This window comes from Sinohyriopsis cumingii, chromosome 10 (genome assembly GCF_028554795.1).
Source record: "Sinohyriopsis cumingii isolate HCF-2022 chromosome 10, ASM2855479v2, whole genome shotgun sequence".
Taxonomy (NCBI): Eukaryota; Metazoa; Mollusca; class Bivalvia; order Unionida; family Unionidae; genus Sinohyriopsis; species Sinohyriopsis cumingii.
Genome location: NC_142970.1, coordinates 31,674,428 through 31,701,714, shown reverse-complemented (window position 1 = coordinate 31,701,714; position 27,287 = coordinate 31,674,428). Strand labels below are relative to the sequence as shown.

The following is a 27,287-nucleotide window of genomic DNA, read 5'->3' as shown; positions in this document are numbered from 1 at the left end:
TTGGAATTCGCCTAAGCTTCTTTAAGTTTATGGTTAGGCAGAAAACGCTTAAGAAACCTGTCTGAAATCAGCCTTAAGTCCGCCTGGAAAATTTTGAACCAGGATTTCAGGCGGACTTTTATTTCAGGTAGAAATCTAAGATGGATTCCTTTTATTTAAATGGAATATTTGAACAACTGATTTGCATATTTCGCCTAAATTCTGCCCTGAATTCCACCTGAAGTTTTGCCTAAGCTCCCTTATGAGCAATAATCATTTACGCAGAAAGTGCTTAAAAAACCCATCTGAAATTCACCTTAAGTCAGCCTGGAAAATTCTGTATGGATGTGGAGATACGATGTTGAAAGACGTACATGTATTATAGCCTCATTAATATATAAAACTATTTTTGTGTATCAATCATATTTACTCAAAAGATATATTTCATGAGCTTTCCAACAAAGTTTTCCGGTAGTTTGTCAGGGTTAGGTTTATTTTTTTCCTTCATTTTCTTTTTCTCCTCTGCTTTTCAAATATTAACTTTTTGATTACTCATTTTTTTGTTTTACCTTTGAACTGTACAAAATTAGAGCTCTCTTTTGAGCTCCTACTCCATCTTGTGTCGTCGTTAATGTCTGATATGCAGTCTGTAAAGCAATCTGTCTTTCACACATAAAAGCTATATATAAACTGAGTGGACAATAAGGAAAACCATATTTAATACCCACCTGCAGAAAAAAATAATCCTGACTAGGTGGCTGTAATAAAAATGCATGCATACTTACGCAAAGAAAATGAAACATCTTAAACTTTCTGTTCCTTACCTGGCTTTCCTTGGATCTCCTGAAATGTATGAAAAAGATCAATATAGCTTCAAAGAATGTCATAAAAGGACTGTATACATAATTACTTAGTATGTAATATGTAATGGACTGTATACTTAATTAACTACTATTTACTATGTAACTGACTATACTTAATTACCTAGTATGTAATACATAATGGACTGTATAATTAATTACCATGTATGTAATACATAATGGACTGTACACTCAATTACCAAGTATGTAAAATGTAATGAAGTGCATCCTTAATTACCAAGTATATACTATATAATCCATTGCATACTTAATTACCTAGTGTGTAATATGGAATGGACCATATACTTAATTGTCATGTATGTAATACATAATGGACTGTATACTTAATTATCAAGAATGCAACATGTCATGAACTGCATCTTTAATTACCAAGTATGTACTCTTTAATCGACTGCATACTTAATTGCTTTGTATGTAATATTTAATAGTCTGCATACATAATTACCATGTATGAATACATAATAGACTGTATACTTAATTACCAAGTATCTAACATGTAATGAACTGCATCCTTAAATACCAAGTATGTACTATATCATTGACTGCATACTTAATTACCTGGTGTGTAATATGTAAAAGACTGTATACTAAATTACCTAGTATGTAATATGCAATGGACTGTTTGCTTAATTACCACGAATGTAATATCTAATGGACTGTACACTCAATTACCTAGTATGCAATATGTAATGGACTGTATGCTTAATTACCTAGTGTGTAATATGTAATGGACTCTATACTTAATTAACTAGTATGTAATATGTAGTGGACTGTATACAATACTTAATTACTAGTACGTAATATGTAATGGACTGTATACTTAATTACCATGTATGTAATACATAATGGACTGTATACTCAATTACCAAGTATGTAAAATGTAATGACATGCATCCTTAATTACCAGGTATATACTATGTAATCCACTGCATACTTAATTACCTAGTGCGTAATATGGAATGGAGTGTATACTTAATTGCCATGTATGTAATACATGATGGACTGTATACTTAATTATCAAGAATGTAACATGTCATGAACTGCATCTTTAAATACCAAGCATGTACTCTATAATCGACTGCATACTTAATTGCTTTGTATGTAATATGTAATGGTCTCTATACTTAATTATCAGGAATGTAACATGTCATGAACTGCATCTTTAAATACCAATAATGTACTATATAATCGACTGCATACTTAATTGCCTAGTATGTAACATGTAACGGAGTGTACACTTAATTACCATGTATGAATACATAATAGATAGTATACTTAATTACCAAGTATGTAACATGTAATGAATTGTATCCTTTATTACCAAGTATGTACTATATGATCGACTGCATAGTTAATTACCTAGTGCGTAATATGTAATTGACTGTATACTTAATTACCTAGTATGTAATATGTAATGGACTGTATACTTAATTATATAGTATGCAATATGTAATGGACTCTATATTTAACTACCTATTATGTAATATGTAATGGACTGTATAATATACCTAATTACCTAGTATGTAATATGTAATGGACTATATACTTAATTACTATATATGTAATACATAATGGACTGAATACTCAATTACCAAGTATGTAAATTTAATGAAGTGCATCCTTAATTACCAAGTATGTACTATATAATCCACTGCATACTTATTTACCTAGTGTGTAATATGGAATGGACTGTAGACTTAATTGCCATGTACATAATACATAATGGACTGTATACTTAATTATCAAGAATGTAACATGTAATGAAGTTCATCCTTAATTACCAAGTATGTACTATATAATCGACTTCATACTTAATTACCTAGCGTGTAATATGTAATAGACTGTATACATAATTACCTAGTATGTAATATGTAATGGACTGTATACTTAATTACCTAGTCTGTAATATGTAATGGACTGTATATTTAATTACCTAATATGTAATATGTAATGGACTCTATACATAACTACCTAGTATGTAATATGTAATGGCCTGTGTACTTAATTGCCATGTTTGTAACATCTCATCGACTGTATACTTAAATACGAGGTATGTAAAATGTGATGGACCGTAAAGTCTGATTACCTAGTATATAATATGTAATAGACTGCATACTTAATTACCTAGTATATAATATGTAATGGACTGCATACTTAATTACCTAGTATGTATTATGTAATGGACTTTATACTTAATTACCATGTATGTAATATCTCATTGACTGTATACTTAAATACAAGGTATGTCAAATGTAATGGACCATATAGTCTGATTGCCTAATATGTAATGGACTGTAACCTTAATTATCTAATATGCGATATCTAATCAACTGTATACTTAGTTACCTAATATGTAATATTTAATGGACTTTACAGTATAATTGCTTAGTATGTGATATGTAATCACCTGAATAGTCCAATTGACTAGTATGTAATATGTACTCAGCTGTATACTTAATTACCTAAGATACAATCAGCCATTGACTATACTTAATTACATGCTATGCATTATGTAATTTCTTGTATACTTAATATCCTATACAATATGTAATGGACTGTGTACTTAATTAGCTACGGTGTAATATGCAATGGACTTTTGAATTTAGTTATCTAGAATGTAATATGTAATGGATAGAATAATTATCACCAGGTATTAAATGCTTTTCATGTGTATTACAAAACCAAATCAGGCTTTGAGAGTAAACAATTAAATAAGACTGAAATGTGATGCAGTTTTTAGTTATTTAATTCAAGATATAGAAATTTTTCAATAATGGAAATCAGATCTTGCGGAGTACAAAAATAAATTTAAATTTAATGCATTCTTATTTATTATGTTGGTGATCAGCTGTTAAAAGGAGAAAGAAGTTAAAATTATGTAAAATAAAATAACTGAAAAATATATCGCGTAAGCTGTTAAGGAGTGGATGAATGTAGCAATAACATATCAATCTTAAAGGTCAAATAAGAATGCCTGTTTTCAAAATTATTTTTTTTTAATTTTCCATACTTGAAAGGTCCATATTTATTATTATAAACCTTTAATGCAGTCATTTATGAATACCTGCATTTAAAGGATGACCCTCACAAAACTTGGATCATGTATTGCCTAACCCTGATATATGCGTAGAAGTAACAGACAATTATTTAACATTGAGATTACAGTGTTCTTAATTTGAAATATGTATGCAGAAGCATTGCATCAGTGTAACAAAAAATTCACTAAAATTCAGATTACAATGTTAGGAATTTATGTTATATACAGGTATGTCCGATTGTTGCATCATCATAACAAACAAGTCATTAACACTGAAATGAAGTGACAATGTTTGTCTAATGGGATAATTGCTATAAAATACATTAAAAAACATATCAGCAGTGATGTGAGAACAGAACAAAAGCTGTAGAAATGAAAGAAAATCGCAACCATATATAGGTGGCATATGAAAATCCATTAATTATTAAAATTTTATAAGGTGACGCGATTAATTTATGAAGATACAAATCACATCACTGGTCAACATTTACTATCAAAGCAAGAATAAATATTCCATTTTATTGTAACGTTCAGTGTTGTGGGAGGTGCATATTCATCACAAATTTATTTCATGACCTATGTACAAAAAGGTTCACCATAAGTTCTATGACAGTAAAAAAATTATTTGTTTTATCATGCCCCAAGATATATGACAAATACAACATGTATATTTGGTTTGTATTGTGTTTTTGGCTTTTGTCCTTGATTGTTTGTATTATGCATGTCTCATTTGTGATGTGTGATTGACCAATGTACATGACTGTAAGTAGGTGTTTGTGCTTGCATACATAATTTCATGTAGGGTAAACATGTGAACTAGGTTCTAGACCAGGTCTTGATTATGACCTTAGAATATTTTTTTTTAATTGTTTACTGTTTGATTAAAATTTCCCTTAAGATGACCCTCATCCTGGTCCTCAAATTGTCTCTTAGGGTTTTAATCTTAAGGTTTTTTATCTTAGAATTACTAATTGTACATATTAACATCAGTCTTGGTTAAATCAATTTAAGGTGCACTTCAGTTACGATTTGAGAGGATTTATGTCTTTAATTATTCATCAGAACTACAATGTGTTCACTGATACTATTTGGACTACAGGTAAATCAAAATTTCAGGATTATCGTGAATTCATTCAAGGACATTTCGGATTATACCATTGTGATACATCAAACATGTTGGCACACTGCCTTATTCCAGGCTACTGGTATATCAACACATTCAAACTGGAATTAATTCGGAACACCAAAGAAATCCATTCCGAATAATCTAAAGTTTCGGACTTTTGATATAAGTTTTGGAACTATTTGGGACTTAATTCACAATACTGTTCTTTTTAAATTTTAACCAGGGTTCATACAAAATTCTGAATGATAAATTCAAAGATTTTTCCCAAACTTTCAAACACCACAGATTTCCAAGACATATTTTCACTAGCATTTTAGAAACAAGCTATGTTATATGAGAAAACAACGAATACTACAAAACTGTTTAATGATGAAATGAAACTGAACAGATCATCAAAAGAAAGAAACCAGGAAAACTCGACTACATCTGAATCTAACAACCTTGGAAAATTTTATTTGTGATTATGGAAAGAAATTAAAATGTTTGTGTTTATTTCAATTTTTAAAGACTTCTAAAGACTTTGTGGTAATCTGCTAGATTTTCCCAAACTTTCAAGGTCTTGAAAATGCTACCTCATTTTCCCAAACTGTCAAAGACCTTCAAAGACCATATGAACCCTGTTAACACTGCATAGTGGGAAAATAAATTAACTGTTGAAAATTCTTTTTTAATTGGTATCTTTTTTTTGGACGAGAAATACATTATTTGTTGAATTTTAAAAATATTTTGGTTTCGTTCTTTTATGTTGCTTAGTTTAAGACCAAACTTTCTTAACAGTAGGTGATACAACCTCATCAAGTGCCAACAAGATTATACTCTACAAAGGTGTAATGAAAACTGACTAATACATTTGGATAAACCAAAGATTTAATTCTCACTACCAAAAAGAAGCAAAATTTGTACCTTTTACCTATGACTAAGTTGTAGATTAAGAAAAAGACATTCTTCTGAGATATCACACTGAATATGCTTTGTTCAGGCATATATTTTTAAGTTTTCCAATATTTTATGGGGTAATTCTACTGCTAGAAACCGTAAAAAATATGTTCAAGTTACATAAAATAGCTTGCAAAATCATTCTTGAGGACTCCATTCATAAACATTTCTGGAACAATGAATGGCTGAAAATTGTATGTGTGTGTTTGTCAGAAAAGTTAAAATTAATAAAGTATTTAAGACATGAGCTCCCAAGTGTCTGCATTATCTATTTAACTAACCATAACATCAATACGTATTCTCCTAATCTAAGGTCTACTATGTCAAATAACAACAAACTGTACACACAGAAAAAGAATATGAAAGAAGCTTTCAGTATTCTGACGTTTATGTATGGAGTAATATTAAATAGACTCAAATTACACGATCCTTCCATAAAAGGATTATCGTGTGGATGAAACATAACAGTTAAATATATTCACTGACAAGCTCAAATTACACAATCCTCCAATGAATGGATGTCAGCACGGGTGAAACGCATCATTTAAATATTCACTGAAGTTCATGATCCTTTCATGAAAGGACGAAGGATGACTGTGTGGGTAAACCATAACAATTAAAAATCCATCACTTCCTACACTTTCTTGTAAATTCCTTCCGAGATTAAGGGTGTTTCCATCCCTACCATCACTTACTGAAATCTCCTACATAGTCCAAATTATTAACTGTTTTAAAAAAAATAAAACAGAACATCAAGGTTTCCATTTTGCCGTGGTTAAGTCTACTTGTGATCATGTCAATGCTGACAAGCTTACGCAAGCATGACACTTTACTTGCTAATCAATAGACAATACCCTAAGCATAATCATAAAAGTATGTGTGATCAATAGCAATTCTGACAGGACTTTAATGTACAGTATTATGGTTAGAATACTAAAAAGCTCAAGCAGCATAAAACAATTAACATTTATTATCAGAAGAAACTCTTCAAATATTCCTTCAAATCATTTCTGTAATAATAATAATAATAATAATAATGACCTTATTTAAAGAGGGTAACACAATTAGCTAAACACTAATCTACCTTGAGGCCCTCATACAAAGGAATTTATCTATTTTAACTGCATCTCTGAAGCCACCGGATATATTGGGTTTGGAAGAAGGAAATAGAGTAGGCATTTCTAATCTCAACTGGAATACTATTCCAGAGCAGAGTTCCAGATTATTTGAAACTTTTTTTAAATAACTCCTTATTTGGTTTGGGAATTTTATACTGTTTGGTAGACATGGATCGCAGATGGGGAGTATTACCAGGTAGCCTACACTGGAATAGTGATTGTAAATATTCAGGAGCACTATTATGAGATATCCTGTACATTAATTTGGCTTTTCTCAAACAGATTCGGTCTTCAATAGGTAATATTTTTAACCTACCAGCTAAACTTTCCTAGGTTTCTTTCTGGATTGATATTAGCCCAAATGCTCTTTTTTGAAGATGTGCCAGCTTTGCTATGTTTTTATCATCTGAATTACCCCATACTTTACTACAGTAGTCCGAATAGGGTTGTATGTAACTGTTATAAAATAGTTTTCTGTGCCTTTCAGGTAGAAAATGTCTTATCCTACTGAGAAGCCATAAACTTGAATTGACTTTTTTACTGATATGTTTGATATGTTCAGTCCATGATAGGTTATTATCCACCAAAACACCAAGTAGTCTATCATGACAGACCATTTGCAGATTTGTATCCTTCCATGTCAGACATCTGTAACACTTCAACATTGACCGTGAGTAGGCGTTTGTGCATACATGCCTAATTTCATATAGGTTAAACAAATGTACTAGGTTTGAGTTCTAGACCTGGTCTTGATTATGACTTTAGAATTTTTTTAAAAAATTGTTTACTCTTTGATGAAAATTTCCCTTAAGATGACCCTCATCCTGGTCCTCAAACTTTGTCTCACATTTTCATCTTAAGGTTGATTATCTTATAATTACTAACTGCATATATTAACATCAGTATCAGTCAAATCAATTTAAGATTTACTTCAGTTACTATTTGAGAGGATTTATGTCTTTAAATTATTCATCGGAACTATGCTGTTGAAATAAAAGTAACAGAAAAGAGTGAAGACAACAAGTTTTGTAAAATTAAACAAATAATTTATTTCCCTAAAATACTAAATGAAAAATATAAGAAGAGGAACTTAATTGTATTGCAAATTAAGTCCAAAAATAACCCAAGAATTAAAAAACACAAGTCCTATCAATGAAAATTTCTAAGTGAATCAGAGTCCAAATCTCGATGGAATCCAATATGGAAAGCAATAACATCTGTAATAGTCAGCGCTGTACTGATGTGTCAACAGCCTCTTGTTGAATCACGGAAAATATTATTACAGTTAATTTCCAAGGAATGTCTCTGTTTAAGAATTATCAGAGCACTTATATTTTTCCAAGGAAAAGAATCACTTGAACTTCAATAATTTGAAGAAAATAAAAAACTCAGCCGAAACTGGACACAACATAAAGCAACTCGACTTTTCAAGTCTTAAGGCACAACAACTAGAATTCATATCATAACATCAGCTATAAAACTAACTAAATCGCAAAACAGATTCCTGGATCGGGGTCAAGCGTTCAACCTTCTATAAGGAATGCAAGCTTTTTACATGATAAATATCACGTCGACCAGCTGTGACATTGACTCAACTTAATGATTCTTACTCTGAGAAAGAATATTTTAAAAGTTGTTTACCAAAAATGTCAATGATTGTGAATCAAGGTCAGCAACTAAATACAATGTTTCATTTATTAGTTGTTTACATAAAAAATAAATCTTTTTTTAAAAAAAATCAGTCAGAAATGAACTCTATTCAAATCCAGTAAACAAAATTACATTACAGAAGCATGTAATGGAATAAAAAAAAATTAAATCTAACAGACCAACAATTAAAGTAAATATACATAACACTACAATGTGTTCACTGATACTATTTGGACTGCAGGACTACTATTTGGACTACAGGTAAATCACACTTATAGGATTATTGTGAATTCATTCAAGGACATTTCAGATTGTACCATTGTGATACATACAAAGTTTTGGCACATTGTTATATTCCGGGCTATTGGTACATCAATACATTCAAAACTGGAATTCATTCAGAACACTACTAAAATTCATTTGAATCATCTAAAGTTTTGGACTTTTGATATAAGTTTTGGGACTATTTCAGATTTAATTCACAATACTGTTGTTTTTAAATTTTAACATTGTATTTTATGGAAATAAATTATTTGTTGAAAATTCTTTATAAATGTTCTCTTTGTTTTTTGGGGGGAAAAACATTATTTGCTGAATTTTACAAATCTTGTTGGTTTCACTCATTTATGTTACTTAGTTTAAGACCAAAGGTTCTTAACAGTAGGTGATACAACCTTATCAAGTGCCAACAAGATCATACTCGACAAAGGTGTAGCGAAAATTCAGTGTTACTAAATTTGGATAAAACCAAAGATTTACTTCTCACTACCAGAATGAAGCAATCTTTTGAATGATAATCAAACACTGTCAGTTACAGATGTTGATGAATGAATGTCTTGATATGATTCTTGGCGTGAAAGCGGATAATAGATATCAATCCATTTTTTTACCCTTGACTAATTGTAGATTAAGAAAAAGACATTCTTCTGAAATATTACACTGTATATGCTTTGTTCAGGTATATATTTTTAACTATTCAAAATATTATATGGGGTAATTCTACTGGTATAAGCCGTAAAGACCTGTTAAAGTTACATAAAAAAGCTTGCAAAATCATGCTTGAGACTCCATTCATAAACGTTTCTGGAACAATGATTGGCTGTAAATTGTATGTGTGGATTTAACAGAAAGGTTAAAATAAATAAATACATAACACATGAGATCCCAAGTGTGTGCATTATGTTTTTAACTGACCAAGTGTCTGTATTGTCATTATAACTGACCATAACAGAGCAATATGTATACCCCTAATCTAAGGTCCACTATGTGAAATAACCACATACTGTACTAAAAGAAAAATGATTTGAAATAAGCTTTCAGTATTCAAGCATTATTGTATGGAATGATATTAAACAGGCTCACAATAACACAATCCTTCCATGAAGGATGACCGCTGGGATGAAACATAACAGTTAAATATTCACCGACGGGCTAAAATTACACAATGCTACCATGAATGGATGTCTGCCTGTGTAAAACAGAACATTTAAATATTCACCGACAGGCTCAAAGTTTATGATCCTTTCATGAAAGGACTGCATGAGTAAACCATAACAATAAAAATCCATCACTTCCTATATTTTCATGTAAATTCCTTCCGATATTAAGAGTGTTTCCATCCCTACCATCACTTACTGAAATCTCTCACATAGCTTAGTTCCTCAGACACTGCGAGTGCATAGTCATGCATTTTGATAGAAGTTTTCAAGTTAGTGATATAAACCATCGCAAATAACTACTGTTAAGGTCACATAGAATACAATGAGCTCACTTCCTTGCTTTTCTGACAATGGAAATGTATCATGCACATGTTGACAAGATCCAGATATTTAAAGGAAATCTCTGAACTTTGATACTGCAAAGTTTACAAAAATGTCTAAACACAGGTTTCCAATAACTACAGCGATGGCATTTAATTGAAATGACTAGAAACTCAACAAGTGGTTAGATTGTCCACCTTGGATCTGGGAGGTCATGGGTTTGAACCCCCGCCGAGTCATATCAAAGACTTATACAAATAGTACTAACAGCTGCCTCACTAGGCACTTAGCATTAAGAGGTCAGTGTTAGGACTGGTTGGCCTGATGTCAGGATAATGTGACTGGGTGGGACATGAAGCTACAAGTCTGCGGCATGATTCCTCAGTTCTAGACATCAGTGTAAGAGCTGCCACAGTGCAGACATCATAACATTATTACTGCAAAAGTGTTAATGCCAAGTTAAAAATAAAAATCACTCACACAGAAACTCCACATTTTTCCATCTCTACACGCTAATCTTGCTGAACAGCTGACAGCTATATACATGCTGCACCTTGCTGAATTTGAGACTTTTTTATTTGCTGTACGTCCTTCATTTTATATTATGACAGATTCCATTTTTCAGACAGATCTTTGCTGAATATATCAGGCAATTTAAGTAAAATACGATTACTGGTATATTGATGTTCTTTCCTACTTTTACATACATGTGCATGGTGCAAAATTTGATAATGGGTACAGTGATACTGCCTAGACATTCACATGGGATGTTCTTGAAGGGTCAACAGTGATCAAAACACAATAAAACAAACTTGAAACGGGTTTTATTTTTCTTTTGAAACAAAAGATTCCACTGATCCAAGGCTGATAATTAACACACTGTCTGAAGGTAAATACTGTAGCTTAAAGAACATTTTATAAGCATTAACAACAAATGAACCTGATGAGTAATGTTCAGTCATTTGCCCTAATAATTCTCATTAATCTGTGATCTTTCCATAACGAGGTCACAATGGATGTGAAAATCATAGGTACATGCTTTCAGAAAAATATTAAACAATTCCCATGAGGGATCCGATGCTCTACTTGGGTAAAAGGATCTCCAGGAATTCAATATAAGGCCATTTCTTTCTTTTAACTGCAGAAACTGCTTAAACCAAATCTCAGATATTCTTCAGCGATAACAAGATTTTCAATCTAACTAATATTGTGAATATAATGGATATCAAGATTAGAACAATTTTCATTCAGAACAAAGTAAACATATCAAGCGTTCTTTGGTCAAAAGCCAACATCATATAAAGGATCCATTCCGAATTGTGACAAGATTTGAAAGACAGCTGTCATGACAGTCAAACTAGATTTACAACTGGTACCAGTTTAATTTAGGATCAACTAAGCATCATAAGTAGTGTACTGGTTAAGCCCCATGATGGTATAGCTGTCCATGTGTCAAAAGCCCCATGATGATATAGCTGTTCATCTGGGAGGAGTACAAATAGCGATATTTTAATGGCTGCCATTTTATGGGTAATTCATTTCCATTTAGGGCCAACTCGACATCATAAGACCTCTTCCGATGAAAACTGCATCTCAACATGAAGTTCCCTTCCCTTTTATCTGAGTAGCAAATACAAGTATGTCATGATGACCACATATTAGACATCAAATCAGCGCCACTTTAACTTAAGATCAACAAAATATTGACAACACACATATACAGATACATATACATATGTCCAAACATATGTACAAAGACATAAACATATGTACAAACACATGTACACAAACATATGTATATACACATATACACAGATACAAACACATCTGCAAAAACATGTACACAGACATATACACATATACACATATCTATGTACATATGTACAAACTTATGTACAAACACATGTATAGATGTACACATATACATACAAATGTGCAAAAACACAGGTACAGTTACCTAACACATCTTCATAATATGTACAAATACATAGACATGTGCACAAACACATGCACACAGATACAAACACATATGCACAGATTCACACACATGCACAAATGTTTGCAAACATGTACATACATACACAAATACATGTACACATATATACAGTGTGACCCCGCTATAGCGCACTCCATCATAACACAAATTCGGATATAACACAGTTGTGGTGTGGATCCCGAAATTTCATATACTTGTATTTTTCTTGTGCACAAAAAAATTTCTTTCTTAAAAAGTACCAAAATCATCAATATTGTTTTCAGATTTTTGATATCTTTATGTTGACTAAAAGAAAGCAAATCTACTGACTCGTGTAGTAAACTAAACTTAAGAAAGAATACTGGCTCTGTCATGTGGTAAACAAAGCTGCATGAATCAGATATGGACTACTTACAGCTTTCTGTTCTCTTTTTGTAGCTGTCTCCTCCTTGACAGGCTGTTTCCCTTCATGACTCTGCTGGACTTCATGGGCTTCGTCATCTGGATAGAAAACAACATGATTTATAGTTTCCACACTCCCCAGCATTTCTGGCATTTTATTATCTCCTGCACAGGAAACACATTAATCTTAACTTGCACTAATCCCCAGGACTTCTGGCGTTTTATTATCTCCTGCACAGGAAACACATTAATCTTAGCTTGCACTACTCCCCAGGACTTCTGGCATTTTATTATCTCCTGCACATGAAACACATTAATCTTAGCTTACACTACTCCCCAGGACTTCTGGCGTTTTATTAGCTCCTATACAGGAAATACATTAATCTTAGCTTACACTACTCCCCAACACTTCTGGCGTTTTATTAGCTCCTGCACAGGAAACACATTAATCTTAGCTTACACTACTCCCCAACACTTCTGGCGTTTTATTAGCTCCTGCACAGGAAACACATTAATCTTAGCTTACACTAATCCCCAGGACTTCTGGTGTTTTATTATCTCCTGCACAGGAAACACATTAACCTTAGCTTACACTAATCCCCAGGACTTCTGGCATTTTATTATCTCCTGCACAGGAAACACATTAATCTTAGCTTACACTACTCCCCAAGACTTCTGGGGCTTTGTGAACTGACTATCCACTCTAAAATTTTAATCAGGTAGAGAAGGATGTTCATTATCATTAACCAAAACTAAAGTTAGTGAATAATGTTTTAACTATATCAACCAGGTACACTGCCACTTAGTGAATAGTGTCTTCAATATATCAACCAGGTACACTGCCACTTAGTGAATAGTGTCTTCAATATATCAACCAGATACACTGCCATCGCTGTGGAGAAAAGCATCCTAAAGTGGAATTTGGTGGTGCCCAACATCTTGATGAACATTTAAAGTGCTGAGATTAAAGCTGAATATAAAGGTGCAGAAATTTTTTACTACCCCGTTGTAGATGAAGTGAAAGTATTTGCATGATGTGTGAATAGGAATAAGTGTCAGACAGATCAAGAACGGTTTCCATGCATTTCATGGAGAGACCTCGCTGTCTCCATCTTGAATGATGGGCAGTAATAAAGTGATCTGAGTCTGTTAAAGTCTGTTGCACAACTGGAGATTACCCAATAGACAGGAAGGAAAGCAAGTCATTAACAGTTGCCAACAGGCTTGGGGAGATTACTCAATAGACAGGAAGGAAAGCAAGTTATTAACAGTTGGCAGCAGGTTTGGAGGAGGAGAAACACATTTCTTTTGACTTTACAAGTGGAAATAGATATTATCTGGTCAAAATTAAATGTAAATTGCAATGCATTTTTGGGGCACTGTTTGTTCAATGCTTAAGTTAAATTATGTTATATAAGGGTGGCTACATATACAGAACAAGAGGAGTTAATTTGTAAGCGTTACTTCCCTTGACATATCTATATGATCCATATACATGTATATGGAATGTCCTTTTTCACAATTTAAGAAAGACATAGTCAAAAAGGTAACATAGATTAATTCCTAATATTAATGTAATTGCATGATGATTTTGATGAAGAAATATGTCTTTGGAGTGCCATTTAAAAGTGGAAATTAGGTTAGGTTATTTCTTGGGATAACAAGTCACTTATCAGACCTGTTATCTTCTTGACACACCAACATTGTGTGGTGCAGCATATTATACAGACAAACAGTGGAGTAGAATTTAAAATGCACATTTTGGATATCGAGTTGCTTGCGTTTTCAAATAATCAAATAACACTTTCAGGCTAAACTCTTAAAAAAGTTCACACTCCAAATGACATGTATTCAGAAGAATCTTATAATCTTTGGATGAAGTTTATCTGTTATTTAGTATATGTTTCTCTAGTGCCTATACCGACAATGGTCAATATAGTTTGTTTTGTCATTTTTAAACAAAAAAGATTTGAATTGGTGGCATTATACAGAAATAAGTTAAATGCAGTAAATGTTTTAAATATATAACATGATGTACGATGTTTGTGTCTGAGGCCAATTTCTTGCTAAAAAATACTGCAAGTTTTAACTCTGAAGTCCGGGGAAAGCCCATACAATCAACCCAGTAATTTTGCTTACATTATCTACCATTCGATGACATTATTTTCTCACATTATCTGAATGCAACACTCTGATGTTTATTCTTGCAGCGTTTGTAATGTTGAGAAAATCTGTCATTTTACCCACATCTCTAAAGAACTACTTAAGGTTTTACACAGCAAATACATTCATTTCAGATACAAACATATGGTCACATTCATATTTTTACAAAGAAGACTTATTGTGATGTTTATTTCCTCCCAAGCAAAAACTACCCATCTGACATTCAATATGACCACCATGGCAATCACCTTAAAATCCTTGTTATTGCTACTCCACCCAAACAAAATGGCATATAAACAATGGTTTTCTAGCATAAGAGTTCTTATTATATGCTCATTTATTTCTCTGTTAACTTTGCATTGTCAGAATTGTTCAATATTTTACGATAATTAACTCGCGCGCAACTTCATATTGCACTTATAAAGGAACTACTTTCTACTGTAAACAAACAATTGATGCAGACGCTAGCTCTTTTGATTTGTAAACAAAATATGTACACTCACATAGTAGGTGCTTTACTTTTTGTTTGATGAAATTTGTTTCTGAATGAAGTAAAGCTGATGTTTCGTGGACCGTCACATACCAGCATCTCTGGCACATTCCACGTTAAATATTTTGATACAATGTTTCAGATTTATGCTAGCTATACAGTAGATGCCAAAAAGGGTCTTTACAAATAACATGCAAGTGACAAGGCATAAACTGTCTTCTTTAGCTGGTAATAAGAATGGCAAATATATATATATACTTACAGTTTTATATCCTGAATTTACTCAAAATGTACTTTCTTAGTTCTGCAAATTCAAATTACATGAGCAATGTCATAGGTTCTCAATCTTGATTACACATTTCGAAATTGTACTGTAATTTCGAATATAAGTGCAATTACATCCTCCTTACTGCACTCAAAATGAAAAAAGCATTAAAATCCATAGTGCCTTTTTTGATAATTGCAATTGAAAGACTTCATATTTTTCCCACATTATGATTTCAAACATTCAATGACAGAAACAGAAACACATTTGCAGATGTCAACACGCTTCTCCCTCGCTTCTTCAATCCGATATATTTTATGTGGAATTGTCACATATAAATCCAGTCCATAATCATGACATTTCGTAGAATTGACACAAGTACCAAAATCTATTTATTCCAGATCGAATGGAAAAGTTGTTGCAATGCCCATTCATTCACAATATGACTCCAAATTTGAATTTTTACTAGACATGCCATTTTCTTCTGAAAGTTATGCAGAGCACGCAACTAAGTTCAAATTTATCTGGACGGAGTTATGTGTGCAGTAATAATGTTGTTGTTGTGTAATGGTGAATCTGCACTTGTGTATTTAGTTTGAATATGGCATACATTCAGTTACTTTGTTTTTTGTAGTGTATTTTCTTAATATAATTAAGCATTAGGTAGAATAAGAAAATGAGCATATGATAAAAAGGTTACTGAGTTTGTATGGGAAAATATGAACTCGTTTTGTCGAATGAATATACTGAACTCCCAAGGTCGTGCAGTATTTCATCCGAAAAATTTGTTCATATTTTCCCATACAAATGCACTAACCTATAAATATCATGTCTGGATGGTCCACCTTGAGAGTTCATATCATGTCTAGATGGTCCACCTTAAGAGTTCATATATCTGGTTGTTGTTGTTGTTGTGGGGTTTAACGCCATTTTTCAGCACACGATAGGCTATGCATGGCGGCCAGTATTAATGGTGGAGGAAGAACCCGGGAAAACCTCGGGAAGAACCACTGAATCATGAGAAGCTACTGGCAAGCTTTCTCACATACCCACATTAGCCGAATCCTAGACTCGAACCCATGTACACAGTCATATTCTGTATTCCAAACCACCATACTCTACAACTTACGGGCTTATCTTAGTGACCCTAGGGAACCTATTCAATTTTCCTAACCATAATACTCCACAATGTTGGGGCTTATCTTAGTGACCCTAGGTGATCTATTCAGTATTCCACTCCACCATACTCTACAACGTAGGGGCTTATATTAGTGACCCTAGGGAACCTATTCAATGTTCCAAACCACCATACTCCAAAACTTAGGGGCTATACCTTAGTGACCCTTGGGGAGCTATTCAAGATTCCAGACTGACATATTCCACAACTTAGGGGCTATACTTTAGTGACCCTTGGGCAGCTATTCAAGATTCCAAACTGACATATTCCACAACTTAGGGGCTATACCTTAGTGACCCTTGGGGAGCTATTCAAGATTCCAAACTGACATATTCCACAACTTAGTGGCTATACCTTAGTGACCCTTGGGGAGCTATTCAAGATTCCAAACTGACATATTCCACAACTTAGGGGCTATACCTTAGTGACCCTTGGGGAGCTATTCAAGATTCCAAACTGACATATTCCACAAATTAGGGGCTATACCTTAGTGACCCTTGGGGAGCTATTCAAGATTCCAAACTGACAATTCCACAACTTAGGGGCTTTATTCTAGTGATCCAGGGCACCTATAGATGCTTGCAGAGCAATCACAGACCATATAAATATTTGAAGCTTGTGACTATGGACACCTTATAGACCATATAAAGGGGTGTACTGTTGTGAATATGGACACCTTATCGAGCATATGAAGGAGTGTACTCTTGTGAATATGGACACCTTATAGACCATAAATAGGCTTGTATAGTTGTGAATATAGACACCTTATAAGCATGTTTCCTTGTGAATATGGACACCTAAAGGGAAAGTTAGATACTGCTCTACACCAACGCTCAATTCTGGTTACCTCATAACATGAAAATAATATACAATGGCTTTTGGAAGGGTTTTTCAATTTCAAGAATTTCACAATACTATTTCCACTGTACTTATGGGTATAATTGTTTAAACATAATTAAATGTCAAGAAACTAAATTTTTTATATACTCTTACCCATGGGCTGTAGTGACTGGTAGTGACTCTCCCATATGTGCCCCAGAAGAATTGGCTGCCCATTAAAATTGGTCTGGCCGACAACCCATGCGATGATGTTATCAGGTCCCGAAGAAGGTGCACTGGTCACGATCATGATATCCGTCTGTAACATCCGGGCCATCCCAACAACGACAACATGATCTGCCCATTCCCCGTCCTGGACCATCCGTTCACAGTAGTCATTAAAGTTGCCAACATATATGAATTCAGCCAAGTTTATGGTACCTTCAGCTCCCTGAGTAGTGGAGAAGCATTGTATAGTCTACAGGGTTATGTCATATAATCAATATTAGCATTCCTCATACTAACTTATGGATGATGATGCACATTATACTACATCTGATATGTGCTTTCATTGTTCAACCTCACTCTCAAGAAAACGATGTTTATCTGTCATGATGTCATTTGATCTTTCCTAGTCTTGCTTCCACTAGAGAATTGTATGAAAATAATCTTATAGACTGTCATGGTCATCGATGAGGTAAACTGACTACATGACTTGTTACTTCATCTCACTGCAAGCGCATCACTGAAAGTTTTTTTTCTGACATATATAAGCTTATAAGCGTCTAAATTCAGTCATTACAATGAAGGCCTGAAATGATGTAATTGCAGTAAGTGTGTTAAGTTCAGCAAAATGAAGGCCTAGCACGAAGCTAATGAAATGTGTAATTGTGCAAGTTCTGCAAGTACAAAGGTATGAAACTGTTGCAGTGTGTAGAGTATAAGCGAAACAAGTAAAACAAAGATGTATGAATGAAGTCTGTAAGCATGTAATTACAGCAAGTAAAACAAAGATATATGAATGAAGTCTGTAAGCATGTAATTACAGCAAGTAAAACAAAGATGTATGAATGAGGTCTGTAAGCATGTAATTACAGCAAGTAAAACAAAGATGTATGAATGAAGTCTGTAAGCATGTAATTACAGCAAGTAAAACAAAGATGTATGAATGAAGTCTGTAAGCATGTAATTACAGCAAGTAAACAAAGATGTATGAATGAAGTCTGTAAGCATGTAATTACAGCAAGTAAAACAAAGATGTATGAATGAGGTCTGTAAGCATGTAATTACAGCAAGTAAAACAAAGATGTATGAATGAAGTCTGTAAGCATGTAATTACAGCAAGTAAACAAAGATGTATGAATGAAGTCTGTAAGCATGTAATTACAGCAAGTAAAACAAATATGTACAAATGAAGTCTGTAAGCATGTAATTACAGCAAGTAAAACAAAGATATATGAATGAAGTCTGTAAGCATGTAATTACAGCAAGTAAACAAAGATGTATGAATGAAGTCTGTAAGCATGTAATTACATCAAGTAAAACAAAGATGTATGAATGAAGTCTGTAAGCATGTAATTACAGCAAGTAAAACAAAGATGTATGAATGAAGTCTGTAAGCATGTAATTACAGCAAGTAAAACAAAGATGTATGAATGAAGTCTGTAAGCATGTAATTGCAGCAAGTAAAATGAAGACATGATATGAAACCATGGAAGTGTGTAAGTAAGTTCAGCAAGTGAAACGAAGACCTCTTTATGAAACCACTGAAGTAAAGTTCAACAAGTAAAATGGAGACATGACCCTTGATAAACACTATACTGTCTATCGGTGACCTGATTATGAAGTAACACTTATGCCATAATAAACGTAAAGGCACACAGCTAGTGACTGCCCCACTAAGTTTTCTACTGACTCAGTTGTATCCCATACACCATCTCCACACAAGCCATATACCTGTTTGAACTGTGGTGTATCTGACTGTGTACTACCCCATACCCAGTCTCCACACAAGCCATATATCTATTTTAACTCTAGTGTCCAATCCACTAAGTTTTCTACTGACTCAGTAGTATCCCATACCCCATCTCCACACAAGCCATATACCTATTTGAACTGTGGTGTATCTGACTGTGTACTACCCCATACCCAGTCTCCACACAATCCATATATCTATGGAACTCTAATGTCCGATCCACTAAGTTTTCTACTGATTCAGTAGTATCCCATACCCCATCTCCACACAATCCATATATCTATTTTAACTCAGGTGTCCAATCCACTAAGATTTCTACTGACTTCATACTACCCCATAACCTGTCTCTGCAGAAACCATATACATATATGAACTGTGGTGTCTGACCAACAAAGTCTTCTACTGACTTGGTACTACCAATACCAAATCTCCACACATACCATATACCTATTTTAGCTCTAGTGTCTTACCCAATAAGCTTTCTACTGAGACTCAGTAGTACCCCATACCCAGTCTCCACACAAATAACATACATATTTAAACTCTAGTGTCTGACCCACTAAGCTTTTTACTGAGACTCAGTAGTAGCCCAAACCCAGTCACCAAACAAACCATAACAAAACAGATTGGCTAGTATCACTGGTAGAGGAGGAACCCAAGAAAATTCACGGAAGAACTACCACCCCATGGGAAGCTACTAGCAAACTTTCTCAAGTACTCACATTGGCAGAACCTGAAACTCGAAACCGCACAGACAGAGGCGATATCAGTTATTGGTGGTAGCACTTTAAACCATTCAGCCACCTGGAGCCCCTGTTCCACAAAGTTTCCTACCAGCTAGGCAGTGTTCCATACCCAGCAATTGAAATCTAATGTCTGTCCCAGCAAGTCTCCTAACAATCAGGCAGTATCCCATACAAAGTCTCCACAAATTTCATATACCGTGTTCCCCTCTTATATGGCCACCCCTTCTGCAGTGGGAAAGTGGCCTTATAAGATGGGTGGCCTTTCCAGAGGGGGGCTAAATCTTTTGTGAGAAGTAAATGTAATGTACATAGTAAGAAAGCTACATACTTCAAAGCATTTAATATCTTTATTTACTATCTTCGTTTAAAGGTAACATTAATTATTAAAAGGTTCTTCTTGTTATGATAATAGACTTATTTCAACTGAATATCCATTAATCGTTCTAGTTCTTGGCAAAAGCATGATAAGCAAGTGGATATTGCTGTCATGCACATTGAAAACCATTCAAAAACGTCATTTAAATCTTGGTACATATATAATTATCTTTCAATTTGCTCCCTTTTTCCACTGCTGCTGAATAACCTCCTTATTGATTATGACTTTGTGTATTCAAGTCTTTTCAACAATAAAATTGTTTTATTCGAGTCTTTTCTACATAAAATTGTTTGTCAAGTCCCCCACCACCACCTCACCTAATGTCATCAAGTAGAATAAATGACTTTCTTCTAAAATGATACGTTTCCATTTACGTGATGACATGTTAATGTTTGGTAATGATTTATTCAGATGTTGCTAACTGTATGCAATTTAATTATGCAGTCAAAACTTTTGTCAAGTGGTCAAAATGCCTTCGTAAAGGAAACAATAAATGTCTTGTCACATGATTTTTCGGTCTTTGTCTGGTACCCTGATCTGTTCAAGGTTAATTTCTGTGTGTGTTAATGCACAAAATCTATTTTTAGCCTATGCTGACTTTATTATGATCCTGACAATTATGTCCGGTTGTAATCATCAAAGAGAAGAACTCGACAGATGTGTGAAGCCCAAAACTCTATCATAACATTGTTGAGCCCATTTCCTGTAAATGTCAGCTTTTATAGACAATGATATAATAATATTAGTGTTACATGTACTTTGGTCAACACGTTTTTCAGTAACGGAAACGACATTGGGAGACATGTATTGATGATAGTGATAATCTGATTACATATTTTATGTCACGATATGAATTAAATATTGGTTCTAGATACATTTTTTAAAAGTGGCTGCTTGTGAGGGGAACATGTTCCATTTTTGTACTAATATGCTGGCCGCTGATCACGTTAGAGGGGTGGCCATTCTTGAGGGGTACTTTTGGATACAAACTTGTTGTTGCAAGGCGTTCAGGCCATAAGAAGCAGGTGGCCAATGGTCAGGGGGGCCGTTCAAGAGAGGGACTACTGTATGTAACTGAACTCAAGTGCCTGTCCCAGTAAGTTTCCTACAAACCTGGTAGTTTCCTATACACAGTCTCCACAATAACCAATATACCTAATTGAACATTTTTTCCATTTGTGTCTGTTTCTCACGTATTTTACAAACCTTCATAAAACTACCTCACAATTACAGCACACACAATTTAAATTGTATATATGTATGTATGTATGTACAAACACGCATGAATCATAGATACATTTTGTACAAGATGACTGATGAATATGGAATTAACTGTCTTGTACACATTTGCTTAAGATTTACCTTCCATCCCATAATGCTTACATATTTGCTTATAACTTACCAGCCATCCCATAATGCTTACATATTTGCTTAAGACTTACCAGCCATCCTATAATATCTGCACATTTGCTTAACACTTAGCAGCCATCCAATAATGTCTACACATCTGTTTAAGACTTAGTATACCTGTTATCCCATAATGTCTACACATTTAATTTCATGTAGCTGCTTCATTCAATCTTGGAAAATATTGGAAAATATAAAAAAAATGTCCCTCATATTAAAAGACTCCTTTTACTTTTGCTTACCTATGGTCTATTGTCCCTCATATTCCAGAAATGTATAGACTGTTATTGGCCTGTAGTAAAGTATAGTCCTCATATTCCAGAATGTACGGACCTTTACTTACGTATAGCAAAATATCCTTCATATTCAAGACTCCATGCTTATATGTAGTAAAATGTCTTCATATACTAGATTGCAATGTCTTTTACTTACCTGCAGTATGGCATTAGCCTTCATGAAGGCAACTACATCCTGGCGTAGTTGTTGTGGTGACCTTTGTACAGCACAATTTAATCGATGAAGTTGACTAGACACAGCCTCAAAGAAGCAGTTCCCATTACCCGGAGTTTCACCATGAAATTTCAGCCCAGCTCTTTGGCAGTTTTCTTCCAGAGTCCTTCGACTGGAAGAAGCAACTTGTGTTGACTTCTTTAGAACTTGACAGAGCAATTCAGGATCTGAACAAGACACTCCTGTAAACAGAATTTTATGTCTGGTTACTTACTGGTGTTTACTGTTGATCAGAGAGAATTTCACTATTCTTGAGTTCAGTGTCAGAGCCCAAAATAATATCATACTATGTATTTGGTTAATACTAGTGATATGCATAATTTGTATATATTGTATGCTTGACCTTTATCCATGACTGAGGGTAGAGTTCTGGAAAACCTCACTACTCATAGTAATAACACTAGCTGAAATAAATCTCTCTTGAATCGAGTATGGGTCTTATTGTAATCACTTAATTATTTTTCAAAAGCAATCAAGCACACTTCCAGTTCAAGATAAAACAAACAGCCAATAAACTTCCAAAAAATATTAGCAATATACATGACCAGTCAAGCATCAAGCACCATTTTGGGTATTTTGAAGTTGTATTGCATTTATATATTTCCTTGCTGTATAAATGACCAGGTGGCAAAGAATCATATATATATATATATAAATGGAATCAATTGAGTTAGTTTTTGTTTCATCACTGACTGGGTGAGATATATTGATTTTGGCTGAAGCAGTCACTTACAAACAAAATAAATGCATTTCTTTAATATATAAGGATAATAATGATGGAGGAATGTCATTAAATTTGACACTTTACATTGTACAACATCAAGAAATAAGCTAGAGTCTAATATTGGTGCAGGAAACATCCAAGACAATGTTTTATCACTTGTCATAAGCCCCTGCCAGTTAATGTTAGAAAAGGGCTGCCAACGAGAACACATACTGTATTCTTTTTTCTAACTATGATGTAAATATTTCAGGGGACTTATGTAGTCATTTTTTTTGGTGGGTCTAGGATGACCCCCTCAACAACTGTATAGTTTTCATTTTAGTTTTGTGTTTTGTGGCACAGCAACACCATTAATATTGTTTAGAACCAAGGCAAGTTATGTGCCTTGCCCAGGACACAACACAATAGCTTAACCAGGCTAACTGAATTTTAACCCTTCACCCTTCCAGTCCTCTGTCTGACATGATAAGCAGAGTTTTCACAAATCCACTAGCAATGGATTCTCTCCCAGCATAACCACATGGAAAATATTTTCACTTTCTCCAGAATGGCTAACACTTTTCTATTGAACTTTCTAAGAGTGAACCTTTTGATTTGTGACACATTAATAGGTCACCCTCATTGAACTGTTCATTTGGCATTATGAATAGGTCACTTGGCATTATGAATTGGTCATTTGACATTATGAAGAGGTCACCTGGCATTATGAATTGGTCACTTGGCATTATGAATAGGTCATTTGGCATTATGAATTGGTCATTTGACATTATGAATTGGTCATTTTACATTATGAAGAGGTCACTTGGCATTATGAATTGGTCATTTGACATTATGACGTGGTCACTTGGCATTATGAACAGGTGAGCTAAATAGTGAGTTGTCCAACTAAAATTTGCTAAAAGGTCACTACCATTAAACTATAAACAAGTGTATACTATAAAGTATTCAGTTTATATTCTCACTGTTCATTGCTTACAGTGTTAATGGTCTTTGATACAACCCATTATAATTTATTTCTGTTGATTTAAACAATGAAATTAGTGTTAAGTAGGATATACATGTCTTTTTTCTATTTCTTAACATCAGCAATTTCTAATTCATATGGTACATCATGTTAAGTAAGAGATACCTGTCTTTTTACTGTCCTTAACATCAGTGATTTCTACTTCTTCTGGTAAATCATGTTAGTTAAGTAAGTGATACCTGTCTTTTTACTGTCCTTAACATCAGTGACTTCTAATTCATCTGGCACATCATGTTAAGTAAGGGATACTTGTCTTTTTACTGTCCTTAATGTCAGTGATTTCTAATTCATCTGGTACATCGTGTTAAGTAAGAGATACCTGTCTTTTTACTGTCCTTAACATCAGTGATTTCTACTTCATCTGGTACATCATGTTAAGTAAGCTATACCTGTCTTTTTACTGTCCTTAATATCAGTGATTTCTAATTCACAAGGTACATCGTGTTAAGTAAGGGATACCTGTCTTTTTACTGTCCTTAGCATCAGTGATTTCTAATTCATAAGGTACATCATGTTAAGTAAGAGATACCTGTCTTTTTACTGTCCTTAACATCAGTGATTTCTACTTCATCTGGTACATCGTGTTAAGTAAGCTATACCTGTCTTTTTACAGTCCTTAACATCAGTGATTTCTAATTCATAAGGTACATCGTGCTAAGTAAGAGATACCTGTCTTTTTACTGTCCTTAACATCAGTGATTTCTACTTCATATGGTACATCATGTTAAGTAAGAGATACCTGTCTTTTTACTGTCCTTAACATCAGCGATTTCTAATTCATAAGGTACATCATGTTAAGTAAGAGATACCTGTCTTTTTACTGTCCTTAACATCAGTGATTTCTAATTCATATGGTGCATCATGTTAAGCAAGTGATACCTGTCTTTTTACTGTCCTTAACATCAGTGATTTCTAATTCATATGGTATATCATGTTAAGTATGTGATACCGGTCTTTTAACTGTCCTTAACATCAGTGATTTCTAATTCATATGGTACATCATGTTAAGTAAAAGATACCTGTCTTTTTACTGTCCTTAACATCAGTGATTTCTAATTCATATGGTGCATCATGTTAAGTAAAAGATACCTGTCTTTTTACTGTCCTTAACATCAGTGATTTCTAATTCATATGGTGCATCATGTTGAGTAACAGATGCCTGTCTTTTTACTGTCCTTAACATCAGTGATTTCTAATTCATATGGTGCATCATGTTAAGCAAGTGATACCTGTCTTTTTACTGTCCTTAACATCAGTGATTTCTAATTCATATGGTACATCATGTTAAGTAAAAGATACCTGTCTTTTTACTGTCCTTAACATCAGTGATTTCTAATTCATATGGTACATCATGTTAAGCAAGTGATACCTGTCTTTTTACGGTCCTTAACATCAGTGATTTCTAATTCATATGGTACATCATGTTAAGTAAGAGATACCTGTCTTTTACTGTCCTTAACATCAGTGATTTCTAATTCATATGGTACATCATATTAAGTAAGAGATACCTGTCTTTTACTGTCCTTAACATCAGTGATTTATATTTCATATGGTACATCATGTTAACTAAGTAAGAGATACCTGTCTTTTTACTGTCCTTAACATCAGTGATTTCTGCTTTGTCTGGTACATCTGACTGACTGGTGTTTGAAATTTTCTTTGTCACTGGTCCTTTCAATGCACTGCTCTTTTTCCTTTTCCTCTTCATGCTGGGCAGCTTTACGGATATTTGCTGCTTTACTTTTCTCTTTTTCTTGGTTTCTCTTGCTGGAACAAAATTTCAATGTACATATATAACAGAATTTATAATGAAATGTTTCTAACTCTATAAGAGATAAAGAAACACCCAAAGAAAATAAATTTTAATTTAATTTAAGATGTATCAAAAGCCAATCTTTATAGCACATAAAGAAAAACTCACAAAAAAATAGTTTTTTAATTTCATGTAAGATGTATGAAACACTTTTCCTGGGGTTTAAACTACAAGGTACACCAACACACAATCCACCCTATTTTTATCCCTGTTCACCGATAAGTAAGCTTATGGTACATATAATGTACTAAATATCTGGCAACAAGTCTGTGACTCATGCACTACAATTAATATACAAATGTGAAAGTTGCATATTTATTAAGGCAGAGGAATTTTTGAACCGGTGATAGAGTTGGTGAAAACAACCATATTCATGAAGGCAAGGGGATTTTGTCAATATAGGTGAAAACATCCATATTTACCTTGAGAGTGGGAGTTTGGAAATGCTGTCAGAGTATGTAAGTGTTTGTATTCATGAAGGCAGAAGGATTTTGGAACCGCTGTAAGAGCGGATGAAAGCATCCAAATTTATCTAGACTTTAGAAGTTTGAAATTGCTGTCAGCACATGTGAAAATGTTCATATTTATGATGGCAGAAGGATTGTGGAACCGCTGTCAGAGTAAGTGAAAACATACAAATTTATCTTGAGAGTGGGAGTTTGGAATTGCTGTCAGCACATGTGAAAATGTTCATATTTATGATGGCAGATGGATTGTGGAACCGCTGTCAGAGTAAGTGAAAGCATCCAAACTTATCTAGACAGTAGAAGTTTGGAATTGCTGTCAGCACATGTGAAAATATTTATATTTATGACGGCAGATGGATTGTGGAACCGCTGTCAGAGTGGGTGAAAGCATCCATATTTATGAAGCAAGAGGGATTTCTGAACTGCTGTCAGATTGGTTAAAACCTTACACGGAGATAGTATCTCAG

General features: G+C 33.8%; 1 protein-coding gene across 1 annotated transcript; it reads right to left on the bottom strand.

Annotated features, from left to right (window-relative positions):
• Window positions 1-768: 768 nt before the first annotated feature.
• On the bottom strand, window positions 769-26,301 carry LOC149789842 (OTU domain-containing protein DDB_G0284757-like). The gene is made up of 5 exons (XM_089973369.1): window positions 26,122-26,301; window positions 22,715-22,974; window positions 17,953-18,229; window positions 12,878-12,963; window positions 769-822 (listed from the first exon to the last, which is right to left on the bottom strand). Exons 1-5 carry the CDS (start codon window positions 26,246-26,248, stop codon window positions 784-786), a joined length of 789 nt encoding a protein of 262 aa, XP_089829495.1. The 5' UTR covers window positions 26,249-26,301; the 3' UTR covers window positions 769-783.
• Between the last annotated feature and the right edge of the window lie 986 nt (window positions 26,302-27,287).

What these genes read in the sequence shown, in the direction of transcription:
- LOC149789842 (XM_089973369.1), bottom strand. Translation starts at nt 26,248, where the DNA reads ATGAAGAGGAAAAGGAAAAAGAGCAGTGCATTGAAAGGACCAGTGACA. An exon ending in TAAGGACAGTAAAAAGACAG is followed by an intron (nt 22,975 to 26,121) that starts GTATCTCTTACT and finishes TTCTGTTTACAG; the next exon opens with GAGTGTCTTGTTCAGATCCT. An exon ending in CCAGTCACTACAGCCCATGG is followed by an intron (nt 12,964 to 17,952) that starts GTAAGAGTATAT and finishes TTTTCTATCCAG; the next exon opens with ATGACGAAGCCCATGAAGTC.